The sequence below is a fragment of the Piliocolobus tephrosceles genome, chromosome 15 (assembly GCF_002776525.5).
Source record: "Piliocolobus tephrosceles isolate RC106 chromosome 15, ASM277652v3, whole genome shotgun sequence".
Classification (NCBI taxonomy): Eukaryota; Metazoa; Chordata; class Mammalia; order Primates; family Cercopithecidae; genus Piliocolobus; species Piliocolobus tephrosceles.
This window is the reverse complement of record NC_045448.1, coordinates 61,446,904-61,469,376: the sequence shown is the minus strand read 5'-3', so window position 1 is coordinate 61,469,376 and position 22,473 is coordinate 61,446,904. Positions and strand designations below refer to the sequence as shown.

Here is a 22,473-nt window from a genome sequence, read left to right as displayed (position 1 = left end):
AATTACCATGCGGTAGGGCAAGTCGGGATCTTCAGTTTCTATATCTGACAAAAATTCACAAAACTGACAATGATTATGTCACAAGAGTGAATAAACTTTACCTCAACACTACCAGTTCAGTAACACATGATAAATTCAAATATTTTCTGCAATGTACCTGCTGATGAATAATACAATGATTAACCAAAGAAAAAAAACCTGTATTTGCAAAAGTTTAACTTTTGTCCAACTAGGCCTTTTCCTGCTCCACCTATATTTTTCACCATTATCAGGTGCAACACATCTTAGCAGATTCAGGTTGTACAGAATCAGTGTTTTCACCTTCTTAGAAAATGTTCTTATCTGTAGTTGAACCATGACTATTCACAGAGGCTAATTCTTCAGTCATTTCCAATTCATCATTGACTTCTCAAACAACTAAGCGGTACTGTCTTTTTTTTTAGTAAAGACAGGGTTTCACCATGTTAGCCAGGATGTGGTTGATCTCCTGACCTCATGATCCGCCTGCCTCAGCCTCCCAAAGTGCTAGGATTACAGGCATGAGTCACCGCACCTGGCCTGTCTTTGTTTTATGCTACTTTAACAGAATACTATAGACTGGGTAATTTGTAAACAATAAAAGTTTATTTGCTCACAGTTCTGAGGACTAGGAAATCCGAGATCAAGGGGCATTTGTTAAGGACCTTCTTGTGTCGTAACATGGCAGGAGGAATCACATGGCAAGAGAGTGCATGCAAGAGAGTAAGAGGGCCGAACTGGCTTGTATAACAAACTCACTCTCAAGATAATGAACTCACTTACATCATGATAACATTTAGCCAACAAATTTAGCAAGTATTCATATCCACTGGGTCATGATGAGCCAAGGAGAAACATTCAAATCATTTGTCTTATTTTAAGTTGACCATGTTGCTCAAAGTGTCATCAACTCTTCAAGAAACTGTTCTCACTGAAAAGCTAATAACCTTAAACAAGTCTACTTACTCTGGACATATTTTTTTGGCTGTTGCAATTACCATGAGTAAACAGGTTTCCTTGTCTGGGTAACATATGAACCTCTCAGGAACTTATTTTGGTTGCAGCCTCATTTTATTTTTATTTTGATGAGGAAATTCTGCTGCGATGAGAATTCCATTTTAAATTTTCTAATTTTTTGACTGTTGATTTTCTGTGAAGAGTGCTCAATCTGGTAATGTTGATTTGTAGTATAGCCATTTAACATAGCTATAGTGTCACTGTATAATAAATATAGTTCTTTACCATCTAATTCAATAACAAAAAAATTCATACTATACTGTGCCTTGAAAGCATGACACTCAAAGTACACTTTTTTCTTGTGTGCCATGTATGCATTTGTAATTTCACACACACCAAAAAAACACTGTGGTTTAACAATGTATATATTACTCATCATGCTATCAAGTTATAACTCAGTTACTGAAATTTGTAGTGGGCAGAGCAAAAGTGAAGCCATCGGAATTTCACATACAGTCTCTGTGCAAACTATTCAATTCTGCTGTTACAGTGGAAAAGCAGCCATAACAATATGTATAAAAATAAGTTTGGTTGTGCTCCAATATAACTTTATTAATGAAATTTGAATTCTATATTATTTTCCCATCACAAATTATTTCAATTTTTAAAACAATCTTTTAATTTTCCAACAACCAAAAAATATAAAAACCATTTTTAGCTTGTGAGCTGTACAAAAATAGGAGCAGGCCAGATTTGGCCCACAGGACATGGTTTGCCAATCCCCGCTCTAAGCAGCTAAAGTAATAGGACCTCAGTTTTGCTTCTCCTCAAAAATCTCTTTGTATCATTACCGATTTCCTCTCCTTTTGACTCAGATAAAAAACTGTCCTTCCTTTTTACCTGCCAGGTTCCGTAAGATCACACCCTCTCTTACTTCCTATAGGAGCTTCCTCATCATTTAACTCCTATCTTTCCCTTATTTATAACTGCTCCTTCTCTACTGACTCCTTTCTTTTAGCCTAACAACATTCTCAGATCTCCTCACTTCTGAAAAGACAAAGCAAAACAAAAAACTGACAATCACCCACCACAACAACTTGTTCACTCTATTTGGCCATTCTTTTCCTCCCTCCTTCCATTCACTGCTAATCTTTTCTTTTTCACTTGTGACTTTATTTACCCTTTATCCTCTGCAGTTTGTCTTCTCACTACTAAAACTACTTCCTGGAGCGTGATGATTTCCAGTTGCCAGATCTAATAATCTTTTCTCAGTTCTTGATCTTATTGTAGAACCTTACATCATTCATCATCCTTCCACCCTTCCTCCATAATGCAGCAATAATACAGTTCTACTTCTGTTCTTCCTGATTTCCATCTTATTCTGTCTTCTTTTGTCGTTCTATGATAGTATCATTCACTTACATTAGTTCTTCCATTTATTTGAGACGAAGTCTTGCTGTGTCACCTAAACTGGAGTACAGTGGTACAATCTCAGCTCATTTCAGGCTCAACCTCCAGGACTCAAGCCACCCTCCCAAGTAACTGGGACTACAGGCATGCACCTCCACACCCAGATAATTTTTGTAATTGTTGTAGATAGGTTTTCCCTACGCTGTGCAGGCTGACCTTAAACTTCTGGGCTCAAGTGATTTGCCAGGCTCAAGCGATCTGCAGGCCTCAGCCTCCCAGTGTTGGGATTACAGGTGTGAGTAATCCCAATCTGACTCTATCTCAGGACCCATGTCACTGCCATGCTGAGCCAAGCCACCATCATTTCTCACTTGAATTAAGGTAATGCCTGCTTGACTCTCCTGACTGGTCTCTTCTGCCCTAGCTCAACCTAAAAACCATTCTTACCAAAAAGGTGTGTGTGTGTGTGTGTGTGTGTGTGTATATATATATATATATATATTTTAATACTTTAAGTTCTCAGGTACAAGTGCACAATGTGCAGGTTTGTTACAGAGGTATACATGTGCCATGTTGGTTTGCTGCACCCATCAACTCGTCATTTACATTAGGTATTTCTCCTAATGCTATCACTCCCCAAGCTCCCCCATCCCCCAACAGGCCCTGGTGTGTGATGCTCCCCGCCCTGTGTCCATGTGTTCTCATTTTTCAACTACCACCTATGAGTGAGAATATGCGCTGTTTGGTTTTCTGTCCTTGTGATAGTCTGCTGAGAATGACAGTTACCAGCTTCATTCACATCCCTGCAAAGGACATGAACTCATCCTTTTTTATGGCTGCATAGTATTCCATGGCATATATGTGCCACATTTTCTTAATCCAGTCTATCATTGATGGACATCTGGGTTGGTTCCAAGTCTTTGCTATTGTGAACAGTGCCACAATAAACACACATGTTTATGTGTCTTTATAGTAGCATGACTTATAATCCTTTGGGTATATACCCAGTAATGGGATCACTGGGTCAAACGGTATTTCTAGTTATAGATCCTTGAGGAATTGCCACACTGTCTTCCACAATGATTGAACTAATTTACACTCCCACCAACAGTGTAAAAGTGTTCCTATTTCTCCACATCCTCTCCAGCATCTGTTGTTTCCTGACTTTTTAATGATCGTCACTCTAACTGGCGTGAGATGGTATCTCATTGTGGTTTTGATTTGCATTTCTCTGATGACCATTAATGATCAGCATTTTTTCATATGTCTGTTGGCTGCATAAATGTCTTCTTTTGAGAAGTATCTGTTCATATCTTTTGCCTACTTTTTGATGGGGTTGTTTTTTTTCTTGTAAATTTAAGTTCTTTGTAGATTCTGGATATTAGCCCTTTGTCAGATGGGTAGATTGCAAACATTTTCTCCCATTCTGTAGGCTGCCTGTTCACTCTGATGATAGTTTCTTTTGCTGTGCAGAAGCTCTTTAGTTTGATTAGATCCCACTTGTCTATTCTGGCTTTTGTTGCCATTGCTTTTCGTATTTTAGTCATGAAGTCTTTGCCTATGCCTATGTCCTGAATGGTATTGCCTAGGTTTTCTTCTAGGGTTTTTTATGGTGTTAAGTCTTACATTTAAGTTTTTAATCCATCTTAATTTTTGTATATGGTATAAGGAAGGAATCCAGTTTCAGCTTTCTACATGTGGCTAGCCAGTTTTCCCAGCACCATTTATTAAATAGGGAATCCTTTCCCCATTTCTTGTTTTTGTCAGGTTTGTCAAAGATCAGATGGTTGCAGATGTGGTGTTATTTCTGAGGCCTCTGTTCTGTTCCATTGGTCTATATATCTGTTTTGGTACCAGTACCATGTTGTTTTGGTTACTGTAGCCTTGTAGTATAGTTTGAAGTCAGGTAGCATGATGCCTCCAGCTTTGTTTTTTTTGCTTAGGATTGTCTTGGCTATGTGGGCTCTTTTTTTGGTTCCATATGAACTTTAAAGTAGTTTTTTCCAATTCTGTGAAGAAAGTTAGTGGTAGCTTGATGGGGATAGCATTGAATCTATAAATTACCTTGGGCTGTATGGTCAGTTTCACGATATTGATTCTTCCTATCCATGAGCATTGAATGTTCTTCCATTTGTTTGTGTCCTGTTTTATTTCACTGAGCAGTGATTTGTAGTTCTCCTTGAAGAGGTCCTTCACATCCCTTATAAGTTTGATTCCTAGGTATTTTATTCTCTTTGTAGTAATCGTGAATGGGAGGTCACTCATGATTTGGCTCCCTGTTTGTCTATTACTGGTGTATAGGAATGCTTGTGATTTTTGCACATTGATTTTGTATCCTGACACTTTGCTGAAGTTGCGTATCAGCTTAAGGAGATTTTGGGCTGACACGATGGGGTTTTCTAAATATACAATCATGTCATCTGCAAACAGAGACAATTTGAGTTCCTCTTTTCCTAATTGAATACCCTTTATTTCTTTCTTTTGCCTGACTGCCTGCCCTAGCCAGAACTTCTAACACTATGTTGAATAGGAGTGGTGAGAGAGGGTATCCATGTCTTGTGCCAGTTTTCAAAGGCAATGCTTCCAGTTTTTGCCCATTCAGTATGATATTGGCTGTGGGTTTGTCATAAATAGTTCTTATTATTTTGAGATATGTTCCATCAATACCTAGTTTATTGAGAGTTTTTAGCATGAAGGGCTATGGAATTTTGTCGAAGGCCTTTTCTGCATTTATTGAGATGATTATTTGGTTTTTGTTGTTGGTTCTGTTTATATGCTGGATTACATTTATTGATCTGTGTATTTTGAACCAGCCTTGCATCCAGGGATGAAGCTGACTTGATCATGGTGGATAAGCTTTCTGATGTGCTGCTGGATTCGGTTTGCCAGTATTTTATTGAGGATTTTTGCATTGATGTTCATCAGGGATACTGGCCTAAAATTCTTTTTTTGTGTCCCCCTGCCAGGCTTTGGTATCAGGATGATGCCAGCCTCATAAAATGACTTAGGGAAGATTCCCTCTTTTTCTATTGATTGGAACAGTTTCAGAAGGAATGGTACCAGCTCCTTTTTGTACCTCTGGCACAATTTGGCTATGAATCCATCTGGTCCTGGACTTTTTTTGGTAGGTAGGCTATTAATTATTGCTTCAATTTCAGAACCTGTTATTGGTCTATTCAGAGATTCAACTTCTTCCTGGTTTAGTCTTGGGAGGGTGTATGTGTCCGGGAATTTATCCATTTCTTCTATATTTTCTAGTTTACTTGCGTAGAGGTGTTTATAGTATTCTCTGATGGTAGTTTGTATTTCTGTGGGATTGGTGGTGATATCCCCTTTATCATTTTTTATTGCATCTATTTGATTCTTCTCTTTTCTTCTTTATTAGTCTTGCTAGCAGTCTATTTTGTTGATCTTTTAAAAAAACCAGCTCCTGGATTGATTTTTTTTGAAGGGTTTTTTGTGTCTCTATCTCTTTCAGTTCTGCTCTGATCTTAGTTATTTCTTGCCTTCTGCTAGCTTTTGAATTTATTTGCTCTTGCTTCTCTAGTTCTTTTAATTGTGATGTTAGGGTATCGATTTTAGATCTTTCCTGCTTCTTGTGGGCATTTAGTGCTATTAATTTCCCTCTACACACTACTTTAAATGTGTCCCAGAGACTCTAGTACGTTGTGTCTTTGTTTTCATTGGTTTCAAAGAACATATTTCTGCCTTCATTTCATTATTTACCCAGTAGTCATTCCATAACAAGTTGTTCAGTCTCCATGTAGTTGTGAGGTTTTGAGTGAGTTTATTAATCCTGAGTTCTAGTTTGATTGCATTGTGGTCTAAGAGACAGTTTGTTGTGATTTTTGTTCTTTTGCATTTGCTGAGGAGTGTTTTACTTCCAACTATGTGGTCAATTTTAGAATATGTGCAATGTGGTGCTGTGAAGAATGTATATTCTGTTGATTTGGGGTGTACAGTTCTGTAGATGTCTATTAGGTCCGCTTGGTCCAGAGGTGAGTTCAAGTCCTGGATATCCTTGTTAACCTTCTGTCTTGCTGATCTAATATTGACAGTGGGTATTAAAGTCTCCCATCACTATTGTGTGGGAGTCTAAGTCTCTTTGTAAGTCTGTAAGGACTTACTTTATGAATCTGGGTGCTCCTGTATTCGATGCATATATATTTAGGATAGTTAGCTCTTCTTGTTGAAGTGATCCCTTTATCATTATGTAATGGCCTTGTGTCTTTTGATCTTTGTTTAAAGTCTGTTTTATCAGAGACTAGGATTGCAACTCCTGCTTTTTTTGCACAAGAGATGGGTCTCCTGAATACAGCACACACATAGGTCTTGACTCTATATCCAATTTGCCAGTCTGTGTATTTTAACTGGGGCATTTAGCACATTTACATTTAAGGTTAATATTGTTATGTGTGAATTTGATCCAGTCATTATGAGGTTAACTGGTTATTTTGTCCATTAATTGATGCAGTTTCCTCATAGTGTTGATGGTCTTTACAATTTGGCAAGTTTTTGCAGTGGCTGGTATCAGTTGTTTCTTTCCATATTTAGTGCTTCCTTCAGGAGCTCTTGTAAGGCAGGCCTGGTGCTGACAAAATCTCTCAGCATTCGCTTACCTGTAAAGGAATTTATTTCTCCTTCACTTATGAAGCTTAGTTTGACTGGATATGAGATTCTGGGCTGAAAATTCTTTTCTTTAAGAATGTTGAATATTGGCCCACACTGTCTTCTGGCTTGTAGGGTTTCTGCCGAGAGCTGCTGTTACTCTGATGGGCTTCCTTTTGTGGGTAACCCGGTCTTTCTCTCTGGCTGCCCTTAACATTTTTTCCTTCATTTCAACCTTGGTGAATCTGACAATTATGTGTCTTAGGGTTGCTCTTCTCGAGGAGTATCTTCGTGGTGTTCTGTGTATTTCCCAAATTTGAATGTTGGCCTGCCTTGCTAGTTAGGGAAGTTCTCCTGGATAATATCCTGAAGAGTGTTTTCTAACTTGGTTTCATTCTCCCCATCACTTTCTGGTACACCAATCAAATGTAAATTTGGTCTTTTCACATAGTCCCATATTTCTTGGAGGCTTTGTTCGTTTCTCTTCACTTTTTTCTCTAATCTTGTCTTCTCATTTTATTTCATTAATTTGATCTTCAATCACTGATATCCTTTCTTCCACTTGATGGAATCAGCTATTAAAGCTTGTGCGTGCGTCATGAAGTTCTTGTGCTGTGGTTTTTAGCTCCATCAGGTCATTTAAGGTCTTCTCTACACTGTTTATTCTAGTTAGTCATTTGTCTAACCTTCTTTTCAAGGTTTTTAGCTTCTTTGCGATGGGTTAGAACATGCTCCTTTAGCTTGGAGAAGTTTATTACCGAACTTCAGAAGCCTACTTCTGTCAACTTGTCAAACTCATTCTCCATCCAGTTTTGTCCCCTTGCTGGCAAGGAGCAGTGATCCTTTGGAGAAGGGGTGCTCTGGTTTTTGGAATTTTCAGCTTTTCTGCTCTGGTTTCTCCCCATCTTTGTGGTTTTTATCTACCTTTGGTCTTTGATGTTGGCGACCTACAGATGGAGTTTTGGTGTGGATGTCCTTTTTGTTGACGTTGATGCTATTTCTTTCTTTTTGTTAGTTTTCCTTCTAACAGTCAGGCCCCTCAGCTGCAGGTCTGTTGGAGTTTGCTGGAGGTCCACTCCGGACCCTGTTTGCCTGGGTATCACCAGCAGAGGCTGTAGAACAGCAAATACTGCTGCCTGATCCTTCCTCTGGAAGCTTTGTCCCAGAGGGGCACCTGCCTGTTTGAGGTGTTTGTCGGTCCCTATTGGGAGGTGTCTCCCAGTCAAGCTACACAGGGGTCAGGGACCTGCTTGAGGAGGCAGTCTCCACTCTCAAAGCTTGAACACCATGCTGAGAGAACCACTGTTCTCTTCAAAGCTGTCAGACAGGGATGTTTAAGTCTGCAGAAGCTGTCTGCTGCCTTTTGTTCAGCTACGCCCTGCCCACAGAGGTGGAATCTATAGAGGCAATAGTCCTTGCTGAGCTGCAGTGGGCTCTGCCCAGTTCAAACTTCCCGGACGCTCTGTTGACACTGTGAGCTACTCAAACCTCAGCAATGGCAGATGCTGCTCCCCTCATCAAGCTGCAGCATCGCAGGTTGATCTCAGACTGCTGTGCTAGCAGTGAGCAAGGCTCTGTGGGCGTGGGACCTGCTAAGCCAGGCACAGGAGGGAATCTCCTGGTCTGCCGATTGTGAGGACAGTGGGAAAAGCATGGTATTTGGGCAGCAGTGTACCGCTCCTCCAGGTACAGTCACTCATGGCGTCCCTTGGCTAGGAAAGGGAAATTCCCTGACGCCCTGTGCTTCCTGGGTGAGGCGATGCCCTGCCCTGCTTCAGCTCGCCCTCCATGGGCTGTACCCACTGTCCAACCAGTCCCAATGAGATGAACTAGGTACCTTAGTTGGAAATGCAGAACTCACCCACTTTCTGCGTTGATTTTGCTGGGAGCTGCAGACCGGAGCTGTTTCTATTTGGCTATCTTGGAAGCAACTGCCCACAAAAAGGTATTCTTTTTAAAACCTACATCGGCTGGGTGCGGTGGCTCATGCCTATAATCCCAGCACTTTGGGAGGCTGAGGTGGGCAGATTGCCCGAGCTCAGGAGTTCGAGATCCAGCTGGGGCAACACAGTGAAACCCCGTCTCTACTAAAATACAAAAACTTAGCCCGGTGTTGCGGCGTATACCTGTAGTTCCAGCTATTTGGGAGGCTGAGGCAGGAGAATTGCTTTAACCCAGGAAGTGGAGGTTGCAGTGAGCTGAGACTGTGCCACTGCACTCCAGCTGGGTGACAGAGCAACACTGTGTCCCCCCCCTCAAAAAAAAAAAAAAAAACCTAAGTCAGGTCATATTACTCATTTGCATTTGCTCACAAATCTCCAGTGGCTTCCCATTTTTGAATAAAGACCAAAGTTCTTACACATGCCTATAACTTACACCATCTACTCCCTTCATCTCCTGCCACTAACACTTTGCTCCAATCACACTGGCCTCCTTCCTGTTCCCATGACATGCCACTTAAATACCTCTGCACTTTTGCTGTTCTGTATGCCTCAAAACACTCTTCCTTCAAACAGCTATAGGACTTATTCTCTTAATTCCTTCAGGGAGGCACTCCCTGACTATACGTAGCACTGCAACCCCTGTTCCTACTCCTGTACTCCTGACACTCCCAACATTCTTCCCTGTTTTGTTTTTTCCCCTATAGCACTTACCTGCTGGCTTACTATATATTTTACTTATTTATTTACTGTTTCTCCCTATTAGATTGCCACAAAGGCAGAGATTTTTAAAATATATTTTATTCATTGTTACATCCCTAGCTCTGAGAATTCTTTGGTATGTAGTTGGCACCCAACAAATATGTATTGAGTTAATAAATAAAACATTATCCCTCTAATAACCCAAATTTAAAAGTCTAGGGCATTTTGATTTCTACTTTGCCTTTATATATCTCATTTAGTCAGTAACTACACTGAATCTATTATATGAATCCTGCTTCTCACATACTCTATTTTGGGTCTTCATTATCTCTCAAACAGTCTAATACAAAAGTATCATAACTGATGTCCCCAATTTAATAAATATTAAGTACCTTCTATGTGCCAAGCAGGTCAGACAGTAGGAATACAAAGGTGAACACAATCCAAATCCTTTATGTACTTTATCATCTAATTACAACCTGCCTTGACGTCTACTATCTTAAACACTTTAGACTGACTTGTTTACATGTATGTCACAGTCTGCTTAAAAATAAACACAAACATAAACTACCAAAAAACCATCCATTCCTTACATAAAGATTAAGTCTCATAATGCCAATTAAGAGCTTCTACTATTAGCTTTCAACCTAATTTCTCAGCATTATTTCTTACTATCCAATGCAATACTATAGGACAACCGCCAAACAAATCTCATATTTTCTGCCTATATACTTTTGTTGAAGCTGGTCTAACAGCTTGACAGTTTTTGTTTCTTTATCTAACTGATGAAAGGTTGTCTAGCTTTCAAAAATCTAACTTAGATACCATTTCTTCTTGGATACCACAGTCAAAAATGTTAGCTTCCCTTTTCTAAAGTTAGCTAATACTTTCTACTAGTTGAGAGAATATAGCATAACATTCATCAACCAGTCCTGGTTTTGTTTATAGTTCTGCCTTATTAAAGATGTGACCCTGGGTAAGTGAGTTCTCTGGATTTCAGTTTTATCACTTGCAAAATAAGGGTAATTCCTATCTGCTTGGGTTGTTGAAATAATTAAATGAGATAAAATACATAAAATACCTAGCACAGTGTCTTGCATATTAAAAAAGGGTTCAAGAAACCTTATGTCTCTCCCCATTTGTCGTATTTCTTATCACATTTTCTGCCTCATTACAATTACCTGTGTATGTGTTTTAAACCACCTTCCTTCCAACAAATTTTAGGAAGATAGGAATTATGCCCTATGTATCTTTGTATCCTCCACAGCACCAATTTCAGTACCTTGTAAACAGTAAGGTAATGTGCACTGTTAAACTGAACTAACAATAAATTAATCAGCAAACCTATTTTTGCTATATATTTCTCTGCCAGTTTTGAAGCTCTTAACTGAAAATAGAACTGGACAGAAACAGTAAATACAAACAAATATAAAGAAAACTAACAAATATATTCTTGAAATTTGAGATTGTTATATGGTATCTGAACCTGTTCCCTTACAGTTCTCTTACCTGTTACTTCATCACTATGAGTAGACAATAGTTTCCAAATGAGGTAAGGACCACCAAGGATAACAGCAAAGAACAAGAATATTGGCCATGATTTTGCTGAGGTAGCTGCTCGGTCCTCAGCACCAAGGCATGCCACAGTTCCTTCACTTTCCGCCCAGAGGTCTTCATTCTCAGAGCCTCTTCTTAAACCTAACATCCGCTGTAACCTTCTGTAAAGATACCGTATAGTCCTAACTAACGCAAAAGCTGAAAACACTTTTGTAAAATGTATTTTCAATCGGGAAAAGTGATTTGCTACATCCAATACAGCCCTGAAACTGTTATAGACAGCTGAAAAGGTAGCATCCATCATCATACTGACAGAGGCAAATGCATGCACAATACTTTCGATGGACTGAAATGCACCCCTGCTGCTTTCTTCAGCTTGCTGAACAAATCTACTGGGTGGAAGATCATCTACACGGAGGCGGTTGTAGCCCAGCCCATTATATCCGTAACTATAAGGACTATAGCTTCCATAAAATGAATTTCCATAGGCAGCATATCCAGAAGAAAATGAACTGTAAGCAGGTCTAAAAGTGTTCACACTGCTACTTCCTGTCTGCTGTGATGGCCTTGGAAGAATAGGTGGGGGCACTCTGGTAAGTGCTGGTTGTCCAGGTCTTGTCATTAAAGTAGGACCCAAATCAGCAGATCTAAAACCAAAAAAGATTCAAAACAGTTATTTAAGCATACAGTAAATTCAATTCAAAGTAATTATTAAACACCTCCTATATACCTGGTGCTATGACAACTTCTTCTGTTGCCCAGGCTGGAGTGTAGTAGCACAATCAAAGCTCACTGTAGCCTCAACCTCCCAGGCTCCAGTGATCCTCCCACCTCAGCCTTCTGAGCAGCTGGGACTACAGGCGCATGCCACCATACCTGGCTAATTTTTTATAGAGATGGGGTTTCCCCATGTTGCCCAGCTGGTCTCAATCTCCTGGGCTCAAATGATCCACTGCCTTGGTTTCCTAAAGTGCTAGGATTACAGGTGTGAGTCACTGTGCCCAGGCATCATTTTAAAGTTTATAATTTAATAGTTTTTAGTATACTCACAGAGGTGTGTAACTATCACCATGTTTAATTCAGAAGATTTTCATCACCTCACAAAAGAAACCCCATATTCATCAGCAGGTATTCCCCATTTCCTGCCCACCTCTCCACCCATCTTTGGCAACCATGAGTCTACTTTCTGTACCTAGACTTGTCTATTCTGGACCTTTCATATATAGTTAATTCTTGTTATTTAAGATAGTTATATTCTGTAAAGTCACTGTGAACTCTGAACCAGCAGATACCAAATCATTGCTTCTTTCATCAATCAGTCAATACATATACTTATTTTATATGTGTTTCTGTTTAAAGTCACTTTATTCCAGGTATATTGTTAACTCATTAACAACTCATGGCCAACAGTACAATAGCTCATGCCTGAATGAAGCTTATCTAACACCTGTATTGTATCTGTAAGGCACACTACAGCCTTCCTGTGCTTAGGAACACTAGAGATCACTTCAGCACTATGCTTGGGGGCCATTTTAGACAGCAAAATCACCATTAAAAAATGTGAAAAAACCCGGCACTAAACAGACTTTGATAAGGACAACTGTTTACAGCATGAGAGCTGAAATAAGAAACCAGAGTGTTGCTTTTTTTGTCTCTCGGTTGTTCCTCAGTTGTCAGCTGAGGGACAACTCAGATTTTTACCTGATCTATGTTTGCCCTCAAATGACTGGGAAAATGCCAGGAATATTGATTTTGGGATTACAAATAAATTTTAGTGAGCAGACTAATTTGAAAATACAGAATCCACAAATAATGAGGATCTATGGTAAATGGACTCATACAATATGTAGTATTTTGTGACTGGCTTCTTTCACTTGGCATAATGTTTCCAGGGTTTATCCATTTTATAGCATGTATCAGTACAGGCAGCCCTTGGTATCTGTGGGGGAGTGGTTTCAAAACCTCCTTCAGATACCAAAATTCATGAATGCTCAAGTCCCTAATATAAAATAGTATGCTATTTGCATGTAACCTATGCACACCCTCCTGTATACTTAAAATCATCTCTAGATTATAGTATCAAACACAGTGTAAATGTTATGTAATTAGTTGTACTGTAGTTGTTTAGGAAATAATGACAAGGAAAAAAGTCTGTACATGTTCAGTACAGATGCAATTTTTTTTTCTGCTTTTTTTTTCAAGAGACAGGGTTTCACTCTGTTGTCCAGGCTACAGCGTTGTGACATGATCATAGCTCACTGCAGCCTCCAACTCCTGGCCTCAAGTGATCCTCCCACCTCGGCCTCCCAAAATGTCAGGATTACAGGTGTTAGCCAACACGTCTGGCCTATTTTCTGACTATTTTTGATCCACAGTTGGTTGAATCCCCAGATGTGGAAGGCCAACTGTATTTCATTCATTTTTATTGCCAAATTATATTTATTCACACATCAGTTGATGTATATTGGGGCTGTTTTTACTTCTTGCTATTACAAATAATACTGCAATGACCATTTATGTACAAGTTTTTGTATGGACATGTTTGCTGGGTTATATGGAAACTCTACATTTAGCCTTCTGAGGAACTGCCAGATTGTGTTCCAAAGCACATTTTACATTTACATTCTCGCCAATATATGAGGGTTTCCAATTTCTCCACATCCTTGGCCACATCTGCTCTTATATTTTTCATTATAGCTATCCTAGTGGGCATGAAGTGGTATTTCACTGTGGTTTTAATTTGCATTTTCTTGACGGCTAACGATGTTGAGCATATTTTCATGTACTAGTCATTTTGCAATCTTATTTGGAGAAATATCTATTCAGATACTTTGCCTACTTTTAAGTTCGCCTTCTTTTTTTTGGAGACAGGGTCTCCCTCTGTCATTGAGGCTGAAGTGCAGTGGTGTAAACACGGCTCAAGTGATCCTTCTGCCTCAGCCTCCTATGCAGCTGAGACCACCACTCCCAGCTAACTTTTTGGTAGAGATGAGGGTCCCACTTTGTTGCCCAGGCTGGTCTCAAATACCTGGGTTCAAGCAATCCTTCCACTTCTGCCTCTCAAAGTGCTGGGGTTACAGGCATGAGCCATTGCACTTGGCTTAGCCTTTTTATCGCTGCTTTTTAAATTATTGTGCTACATGAGTCAAAAATATCTTTTAAAACTTTTTTTTTTGAACAAAATTAAGTTTTGTTTACACACTGCATTTGGTTGTTTTGTTTCCTTTATTTTCTAAACTAGAACAATTCAATTTTTTCAAATATCCCTGACCTTCTAAAGAGTCAACCCAGTTTTTTTCTAGAAATGTCCTAACCCCAGCCCAGGCATGGTGGCTCATGCCTGTAATCCCAGTACTTTGGGAGGCCGAGGCAGGCGGATCCCCTGAAGTTAGGAGTTCAAGACCAGCCTGGCCAACATGGTGAAACCCTGTCTCTACTAAAAATACAAAAATTAGCCGGATGTGGTGGTGGGCGCCTGTAGTCCCAGCTACTCGGGAGGCTGAGGGAGGATAATAGCTTGAACCCGGGAGGCGGAGGATGCAGTGAGCTGAGATCAAGCCACTGCCCTCCAGTCTGGGTAACAGAGTGAGACTCTGTCTCAAAAAAAAAAAAAAAGAAATGTCCTACCCCCAGATTTGTGTTTCCTCAAAGTGTTGTTTAACTTGTACTCTTATTTTGCCTCCTATTAAATTAAGATTGCATTTAACAGTTTGATTAGAATCAGGTTCAATATTTTTTGGCAAGAAAAACTCATAAGAGCTATTGTTTACTTCACACAGTATTACCTTAGGAGGCACATAAAATGCCATATTATTGCCTCCTTATTTGTGAAGCTAAGTTTGATTAGTTGGTTAAGGAGGTGACTATGAGAGCTTTCCATTAAAATGTATCTTTCCCTTTGTAATTAGTATATAATCTATGGGATGACAGTTTGGTACCACACAAATATTCTATTCCCCAGCAACTGTTCATTTGATAGTTTAGCATCCATTCATCATCCTTGCCTGAAACAAATATTAGATGTGGAACTGCAAAATGGTAATTTTCTAATCCAGGCTAAAGTTTTAATTTAGACTTGTATCATAATATTATAAACAAGCTACTAGAGCTCTATTTTTTTTTTTTTAACTGGCTCTAATATTTAAAAATGGAACAAAACTTCAAAGGAGCTAGTGAATGGCCAGATAGTATAACGCATTCAGGCTTTGATGAAGGAGTTCTGCTCCAAAGTAGAAGCAATAATAGAGAAAACAGACAAACAGACATTATCTAGATTTAACACAAGACAGACTTACAGAACAGAAACGAAACAGAAATGTAACATGGTAAGGAGGGCTGAAGCTACGGGCCTATTCAATTCTGGTTCTGTAATCAGGCAGTGACAGCCAAGATGCAGGCTTCCATGAAGTAACAAAAATGAAAAGAGCTCCATTAGAATGGAACCAGTTCATTGCTTGAGGCCGGGAGTGAGGATGTGTCACCTTGGCTCCTACAAAGAGATTATAAAATTTGCTGATGACAGTTTAATTATTTTGAGAAAGTTACAGAACTGAGAAAGGGAGAGGACTGTGAGAAGGCCTCCAACCCAGGAAATGAAAGAACTATTGACCGATTTGATCTGTGATATCCTTAATCTAACTCACTGTTTTTATGGTGCTTTGTTTTTGTTTTTGTTTTTGACAGGGTCTTGCTCTGTCACCTAGGCTGGAGGCTCACTGCAACCTCAAACTCCTAGACTCAAGCAATCTCTACCACCTCAGCTTCCCAAGTAGCTGGGACTACAGGAGTACACCACCATGCCCGCTAAATTTTTTTTTTTTTTGGTATTTTTTGTAGAGGTGGGTTCTCATTACATCTTGAGAGGCTGATTTCCAACTCCTGGGCTCAAGCAATCCTCCTGCCTTGGCCTCCAAAAGAACTAAGATTACAGGTGTGAGCCACCATGTCCAGTCTGACCCATTGTTTTTACACCTGATTCTTACCTAAGTGGTAAGTAGAGGGAACAGGTAGAGGCAACAGGAAACCTAACCTGTTAGATAGAGAGAGGGGAACATGGAAGAGGGAAAGGAGAGAAAACACAACTCTAAAATTACTACTCAAAATGACCATCTCAAAAATGCCACACACATGAAGAAATAAAAACACTAAGAAACAAAGCCAACAAAAATCAGCAAGTATAAAACCCAATTAAAAAAACTAATTTTATATAACAGCTCAGGAATGATTTTAGATATGTTAAAAATTATCAGAGAGAGAAATGAAACAATATCTGTGAAATAAAAATTGAAATAAAAACATTTAAATATTTTAAAAATTCCATTAGAAATATTAGAAAAGGTGGCCACAGGCCAGGTGTGGTGGCTCACGTCTGTAATCCCAGCACTTTGGGAGGCTGAGGCAGGTGGATCACGAGGTCAAGAGTTCAAGACCAGCCTGACCAAGATGGTGAAACTCTGTCTCTACTAAAAATACAAAAATTAGCTGGGCGTGGTGGTGGGCGCCTGTAATCCCAGTTCCTCGGGTGGCTGAGGCAGAGAATTGCTTGAACCAGGGAGGCGAAGGTTGTGGTGTGCCGAGATCGTGCCACTGCACTCCAGCCTGGGTGACAGAGTGAGACTCCGTCTCAAAAAAAAAAAAAAAAGAATAAAAGAAGAGGTGGCTACACCCACAGGAACCATTTTCAACTACCAGTCAAGAAGAAAATCAGCTGCTGTACACTAAGGAGCAGACTGGAAATACAGAACTTGGGAATTCTACTTTAAGTAATGGTTGTCGAGGTAATTAGATTAACCCTCCCACTGAACTAGAAGGGTAGGAAATAGAAAAGAATTCTGTTTACACATTAGAGAACAAGGCACTGAGGAATTTGGAGTCAAAATCCAGGAGGGAAAAAAAAAAGCCAGAGAGCCAGATCTTTTGAGATATTTCCCTAGAAACTAGGGCCAATTCCAGAAGAGATGGTTGACAGAATGAGAAGCTAGGCAGAGATTTTAACAGACTCCCTGGGCTAAGGAGACATAAATTGGAGTTCAGAACCCTAAAGAGGAAGGCCATAGGGAATCCTCACACTTCAGATTGGGACCTTAAAAAGGGAAATATGCTAGTAGAAAGGGTGAAAAGGTTAATAGGAAATGGACTAACTCTGGCAGGAATGAAAAACAAGTTTTAAATCAGCTCAATCCTTTATTGGATTAAAGTGATTCTAGATTGTTAGTGGCCTAACATTCTGGTCAAAAGGAAAAGTCTTTAGAGAAAGATATCCCTAGGCCTCAAATCACATTAAACTGTCTATATACAATGTGCAGCTCTCATTTAAAAATAAATGGGCTTGGCTGGGCATGGTGGCTCACTCCTGTAATCCCACCACTTTGGGAGGCCGAGGCAGGTAGATCACTTGAATCCAAGAGTTCGAGACCAGCCTGTCCAGCATGGTGAAACCCTGTCTCTACTAAAAATATAAAAACTAGCCAGGTATGGTGGCGAATGCCTATAATTCCAGCTACTCAGGTGGCTGAAGCACAAGAATCACTGGAACCTGGGAGGCAGGGGTTGTAGTGAGCCAAGACTGTACCACTGCACTCCAGCCTGGGCAAAAGAGCAAGACTAAATTTTAATAATAATAATAATAATAATAATAATAATTATTATTATTATAGGGCTTATACAACAAAATTACAGGTGGATCACGAGGTCAGGAGTTCAAGAACAGCCTGGCCAAGATGGTGAAACCCCGTCTCTATTAAAAACTACAAAAAATTAGCTGGGTGCAGTGGCAGGCACCTGTAATCCCAGCTACTTGGGATGCTGAGGCAGAATTGCTTGAACCTGAGTGGCAGAGATTGCAGTGAGCTGAGATCACGCTACTGTACTCCAGCTTGGTCAACAGAGTGAGACTCTGTCTCAGAAAAAAAAAAAAAAAGAAACTTCAGATAATACAAAGAGCTCCAAAGGGGATCCAGATAATAGAGTTATTACAGAGTTATTAGGCAGAGACTTTAAACAACTATGTTGAATATATTCAAATAAAAAAAGGCAAGATTGGGATTTTCCTGAAGAAAATAGGAACTATAATATAAAGCAGGACCAAATGAAGATTCTACAACTAAAAAAAAAAAACAAAACAAAACCTGAAACTATGAACTCAATGACTGGTTTAGTACCATATTAGACACAGTGAAAGAAAAATATCAGTGAACTAGAAACAGAGGGGAAGAAAATACCCAGAATGAAGCATAAGAAACAGAAGGATAAATACAGAAAAGAGAGTAAGATACAGAGAGTATAGTGACACATGGGGTATATATGCAAGTTGAGTTAAAGGAGTAAAGTGACAATAGATAGAAACCATATTTAAAGAAAGAATGGCTTAAAGTTTTCTGGAATTAATGAGAGGCACCAAAGTCAGATTCAAGTATCCCTATGAATTCCACCAGAATAATACAAAGAAAACCACACTGAGGCCTAACAAAGCAAATTGCTGAACACTAAAACAGAGAAATTGAAAGCAGCCAGACAGGGGTGGGGTAAGGTTCTTTTTAAAGGAGCAAAGAATAAGACAGGGAGTAGTGGCTCATGCCTGTAAGCCCAGCACTTTGGGAGACCTAGATGGGAAGATCAGTTGGGCCCAGGAGTTCAAGATGGGCCTTGGCAACATGGCGAAAACCCGTCTCTACAAAAAACACAAAAATTAGGTGGGCATTGTGGCATGTGCCTGTGGTCCTAGCCACTCGGGAGGCTGAGGTGGGAGGACTGCTTGAGCCCTGGGAGGCGGAAGCTGCAGTGAGGTGTGACTATGTCACCACACTCCAGCCTGGTGACAGAGTGAAACTTATTTCAAGACAAACAAACAAAACAAAAGACAGATATGGCCAAAAAGTCAGAGAGATGACAAAAGAAAAAAAAAGAAAAGGAAGTCAGGAAAAACTTAGGTCCCTTGATGACAATGTTGAGAAGGCAGATCTCTAGACTTCTTGCTAACTGAACAACAAATGTCTTTATAGTCCAAATCACAGTAAGTCAGATACTGTTACTTATAGCAGACACTATTCCTGATATAATGCTTAACAGAAGAAGAGATAGTAAAGACTAGTGTTCAAACAAAACTTAAAATAATAGTTAAAGGTATAATTGGTGAGAATTTTCCTGAATTAAAAAAATACATGAATCCTCAGACTGAATATGGTGGGTACTGAGCAGGAAGGAAAAAAAATAAGTGTGTGTGTGTGTGTGTGTGTGTCTGTCTGTATATTCATACCTGGATACAATATAATAAAGCTAGAGGACCAAACATATCAAGGCTACTAAGGAGAAGGCAGTCTGCCTACAAAGAAATGAATTAGGCCAGGTAAGGTGGCTCACACATGTAATCCTAGCATTTTGGGAGGCTGAGGTGAGTGGATTGCTTGAGCCCTGGGGTTTGAGACCAGCCTGGGCAACATGGCAAAACCCCATCTCTACTAAAAATATAAAAATTAGTTGGGCATGGTGGCATGCACCTGTAGTCCCAGCTACTCAGGAGGCTGAGGCAAGAGGACTACTTAATCCCAGGATGTAGAAGCTGCAGTGAGCCATGATTTCACCACTGCACTGCAGCCTGGGTGGCAGAGTGAGACACTTTCAAAAAAAAAATGGACTCAACAGAAACATTTCTCTAGCTATAAAACTTTGATACAAAACCAGAATAGTACAAAGAAAGAAAACTTCAATTTTACCTAGGAAAATGTATGCAACAGTCTTACAATATTAGAATAGAATTCTTTTTCTTTTCGGAGACAGGGTTTTGCTATGTCACCCAGGCTGGAGTGCAGCAGTATGATAACAGCTCATTGCAGCCTTGAACTCCTGGACTCAAAGGGATCCTCCCACCTCAGCCTCCCTAGTAGCTAGGACTACAGGGGCATGCCACTACACCTGGTCAATTTAAAAATTTTTTATAGAGATAAGAGTCTTGCTATGTTGCTCAGGCTGGTCTCGAACTTCCGGCCTCAAGCAATCCTCCTGCCCTGGGCTTCCAAAGTGCTGGGATTACAGATGTGAACCTCTCCACCTGGCCTAGAATAGAATTTGGAATAGCATATCAGAAAAAAATCACGACTAATCAGAGTTCATTGAGAAATGCAAGGATGGTTCAACGATAGGTTAACTGATACAATAGACAACATTTTCTCTAATCTTGTCTTCTCATTTTATTTCGTCAACTTGATCTTCAATTACTGATATCCTTCTTTCCATTTGATTGAATCAGCTGTTGAAGCTTGTGCGTGCATCACGAAGTTCTCGTGACATGGTTTTCAGCTCTATCAGGTCATTTAAAATCTTCTCTACACTGTTTATTCTAGTCAGTCATTCGTCTAACCTTTTTTCAAGGTTTTTAGCTTCCTTGCAATGGGTTAGAACATGCTCATTAGCTCGGAGAAGTTTGTTATTGCTGACCTTCTGAAGCCTACTTCGACAAACTCATCAAAGTCATTCTCTGACTAGCTTTGTTCTGTTGCCAGCGAGGAGCTGCAATTCTTTGGAGGAGATGAGGTGCTCTGATTTTTAGAATTTTCAGCTTTTCTGCTCTGGTTTCTCCCCATCTATGTGGTTTTATCTACCTTTGGTCTTTGATGTTGGTAACCTACAGATGGCGTTTTGGTGTGGATGTCCTTTTTGTTGATGTTGAAGCTATTCCTTTCTGTTTGTTAGTTTTCCTTCTAATAGTCACGTCCCTCAGCTGCAGGTCTGCTGAAGTTTGCTGGAGGTCCACTCCAGACTCTGTTTGCCTGGGTATCACCAGCAGAGGATGTAGAACAGCAAATATTGCTGCCTGATCCTTCCTCTGGAAGCTTTGTCCAAGAGGGGCACCTGCCTGTTCGAGGTGTCTTTCGGCCCCTACTGGGAGATGTTTCCCAGACAGGCTACACGGGGGTCAGGGACCCACTTTGACGAGGCAGTCTGTCCGTTCTCAGAGCTCAAACACCGTGCTGGGAGAACCACTGCTCTCTTCAGAGCTGTTAGACAGGGACGTTTCAAGTCTGCAGAAGTTTCTGCTGCCTTTTGTTCAGCTATGCCCTGCCCACAGAGGTGGAGTCTATAGAGGCAGTAGACCTTGCGGAACTGCAGTGGGCTCCTCCCAGGTTTGAGCTTTCCTGCTGCTCTGTTTACCTATTCAACCCTCAGTAATGGCAGACGCCCCTCCCCCTGCCAGGCTGCTGCCTCACAGATTGATCTCAGACAGCTGTGCTAGCACTGAGTAAGGCTCCGTGGGCATGGGACCCACCGAGCCAGGCGTGGGAGAGAATCTCCTGGTCTGCTGGTTGCTAAGAATGTGGGAAAAGCCCAGTATTTGGGCGGAAGTCCCGTTTTTCTAGGTACAGTCTGTCATGGTGTCCTTTGGTTAGGAAAGGGAAATCCCCTGACCCCTTGCGCTTCCTGAGTGAGGTGACATCCTGCCTTGCTTCGGCTCACCCTCCATGGAGTGCGCCCAGTGTCCAACCAGTCCCAATGAGATAAATCAGGTACCTCAGTTGGAAATGCAGAAATCACCTGTCCTCTGCGTCAATCATGCTGGGAGCTGCAGACCAGAGCTGTTCCTATTCCCACATTTTCATATTAAAGCAAAAATACACACAATGGTCTCAACAGATGCAGAAAAGCCATTCATAAAATTTAATATTTCTTCACAATAAAAATCTGAGCAAGGTAAGGGCCAGGCGTAGTGGCTCACACCTGTAATCCCAGCACTTTGGGATGCCCAGGCAGGCAGATCACTTGAGTTCAGGAGTTTGAGACCAGCCTGGCCAACATAGTGAAACCCCATCTCTATTAAAAATACAAAAATTAGCTGGGCAGAGTGGCATGCGCCTGTAGTCTCAACTGTCCGGGAGACTGAGGCAGGAGAATTGCTTGAACCGAGGAGGTAGAGGTTGCCATGAGCCGAGATTGCACTTCTGCACTCCAGCCTGGGAGACACAGTGAGACTCCATCTCAAACAAAATAATAAAAATAAAATAAAATAAAAAAACTCTGAACAAGGTAGAGAGAGAGAATTTTGACAAGATATCTATCAAAAACAAAAAGCTAACTTCACATTTAACAGTAAAACTTCAGAAGCACTCCAATGGAAGTCAGGACCAATATAAGGATGCTAGCTTATCTGTAAATTACATAACTGGCTACACAGAACTAAAGAGAATTTCAACCAAACCATCAGAACTAATTAAGAGTTTGAGATTATGCTGTATATAATATTTACATTAAAAAAATAGCATTCTGCCATACCAGTTAATAACCAACTGGA

At 40.3% G+C, this 22,473-nt stretch overlaps 1 protein-coding gene across 1 annotated transcript in view; it reads right to left on the bottom strand.

The window, feature by feature from the left end:
• Window positions 1-22,473, bottom strand: part of PEX13 (peroxisomal biogenesis factor 13) — a 30,998-nt gene that overhangs the window by 5,617 nt on the left and 2,908 nt on the right. Inside the window, exon 2 of the mRNA XM_023228325.1 lies at window positions 11,145-11,839. Coding sequence (XP_023084093.1) covers window positions 11,145-11,839 — 695 coding nt within the window. The remainder of the gene's footprint in view (window positions 1-11,144; window positions 11,840-22,473) is intronic.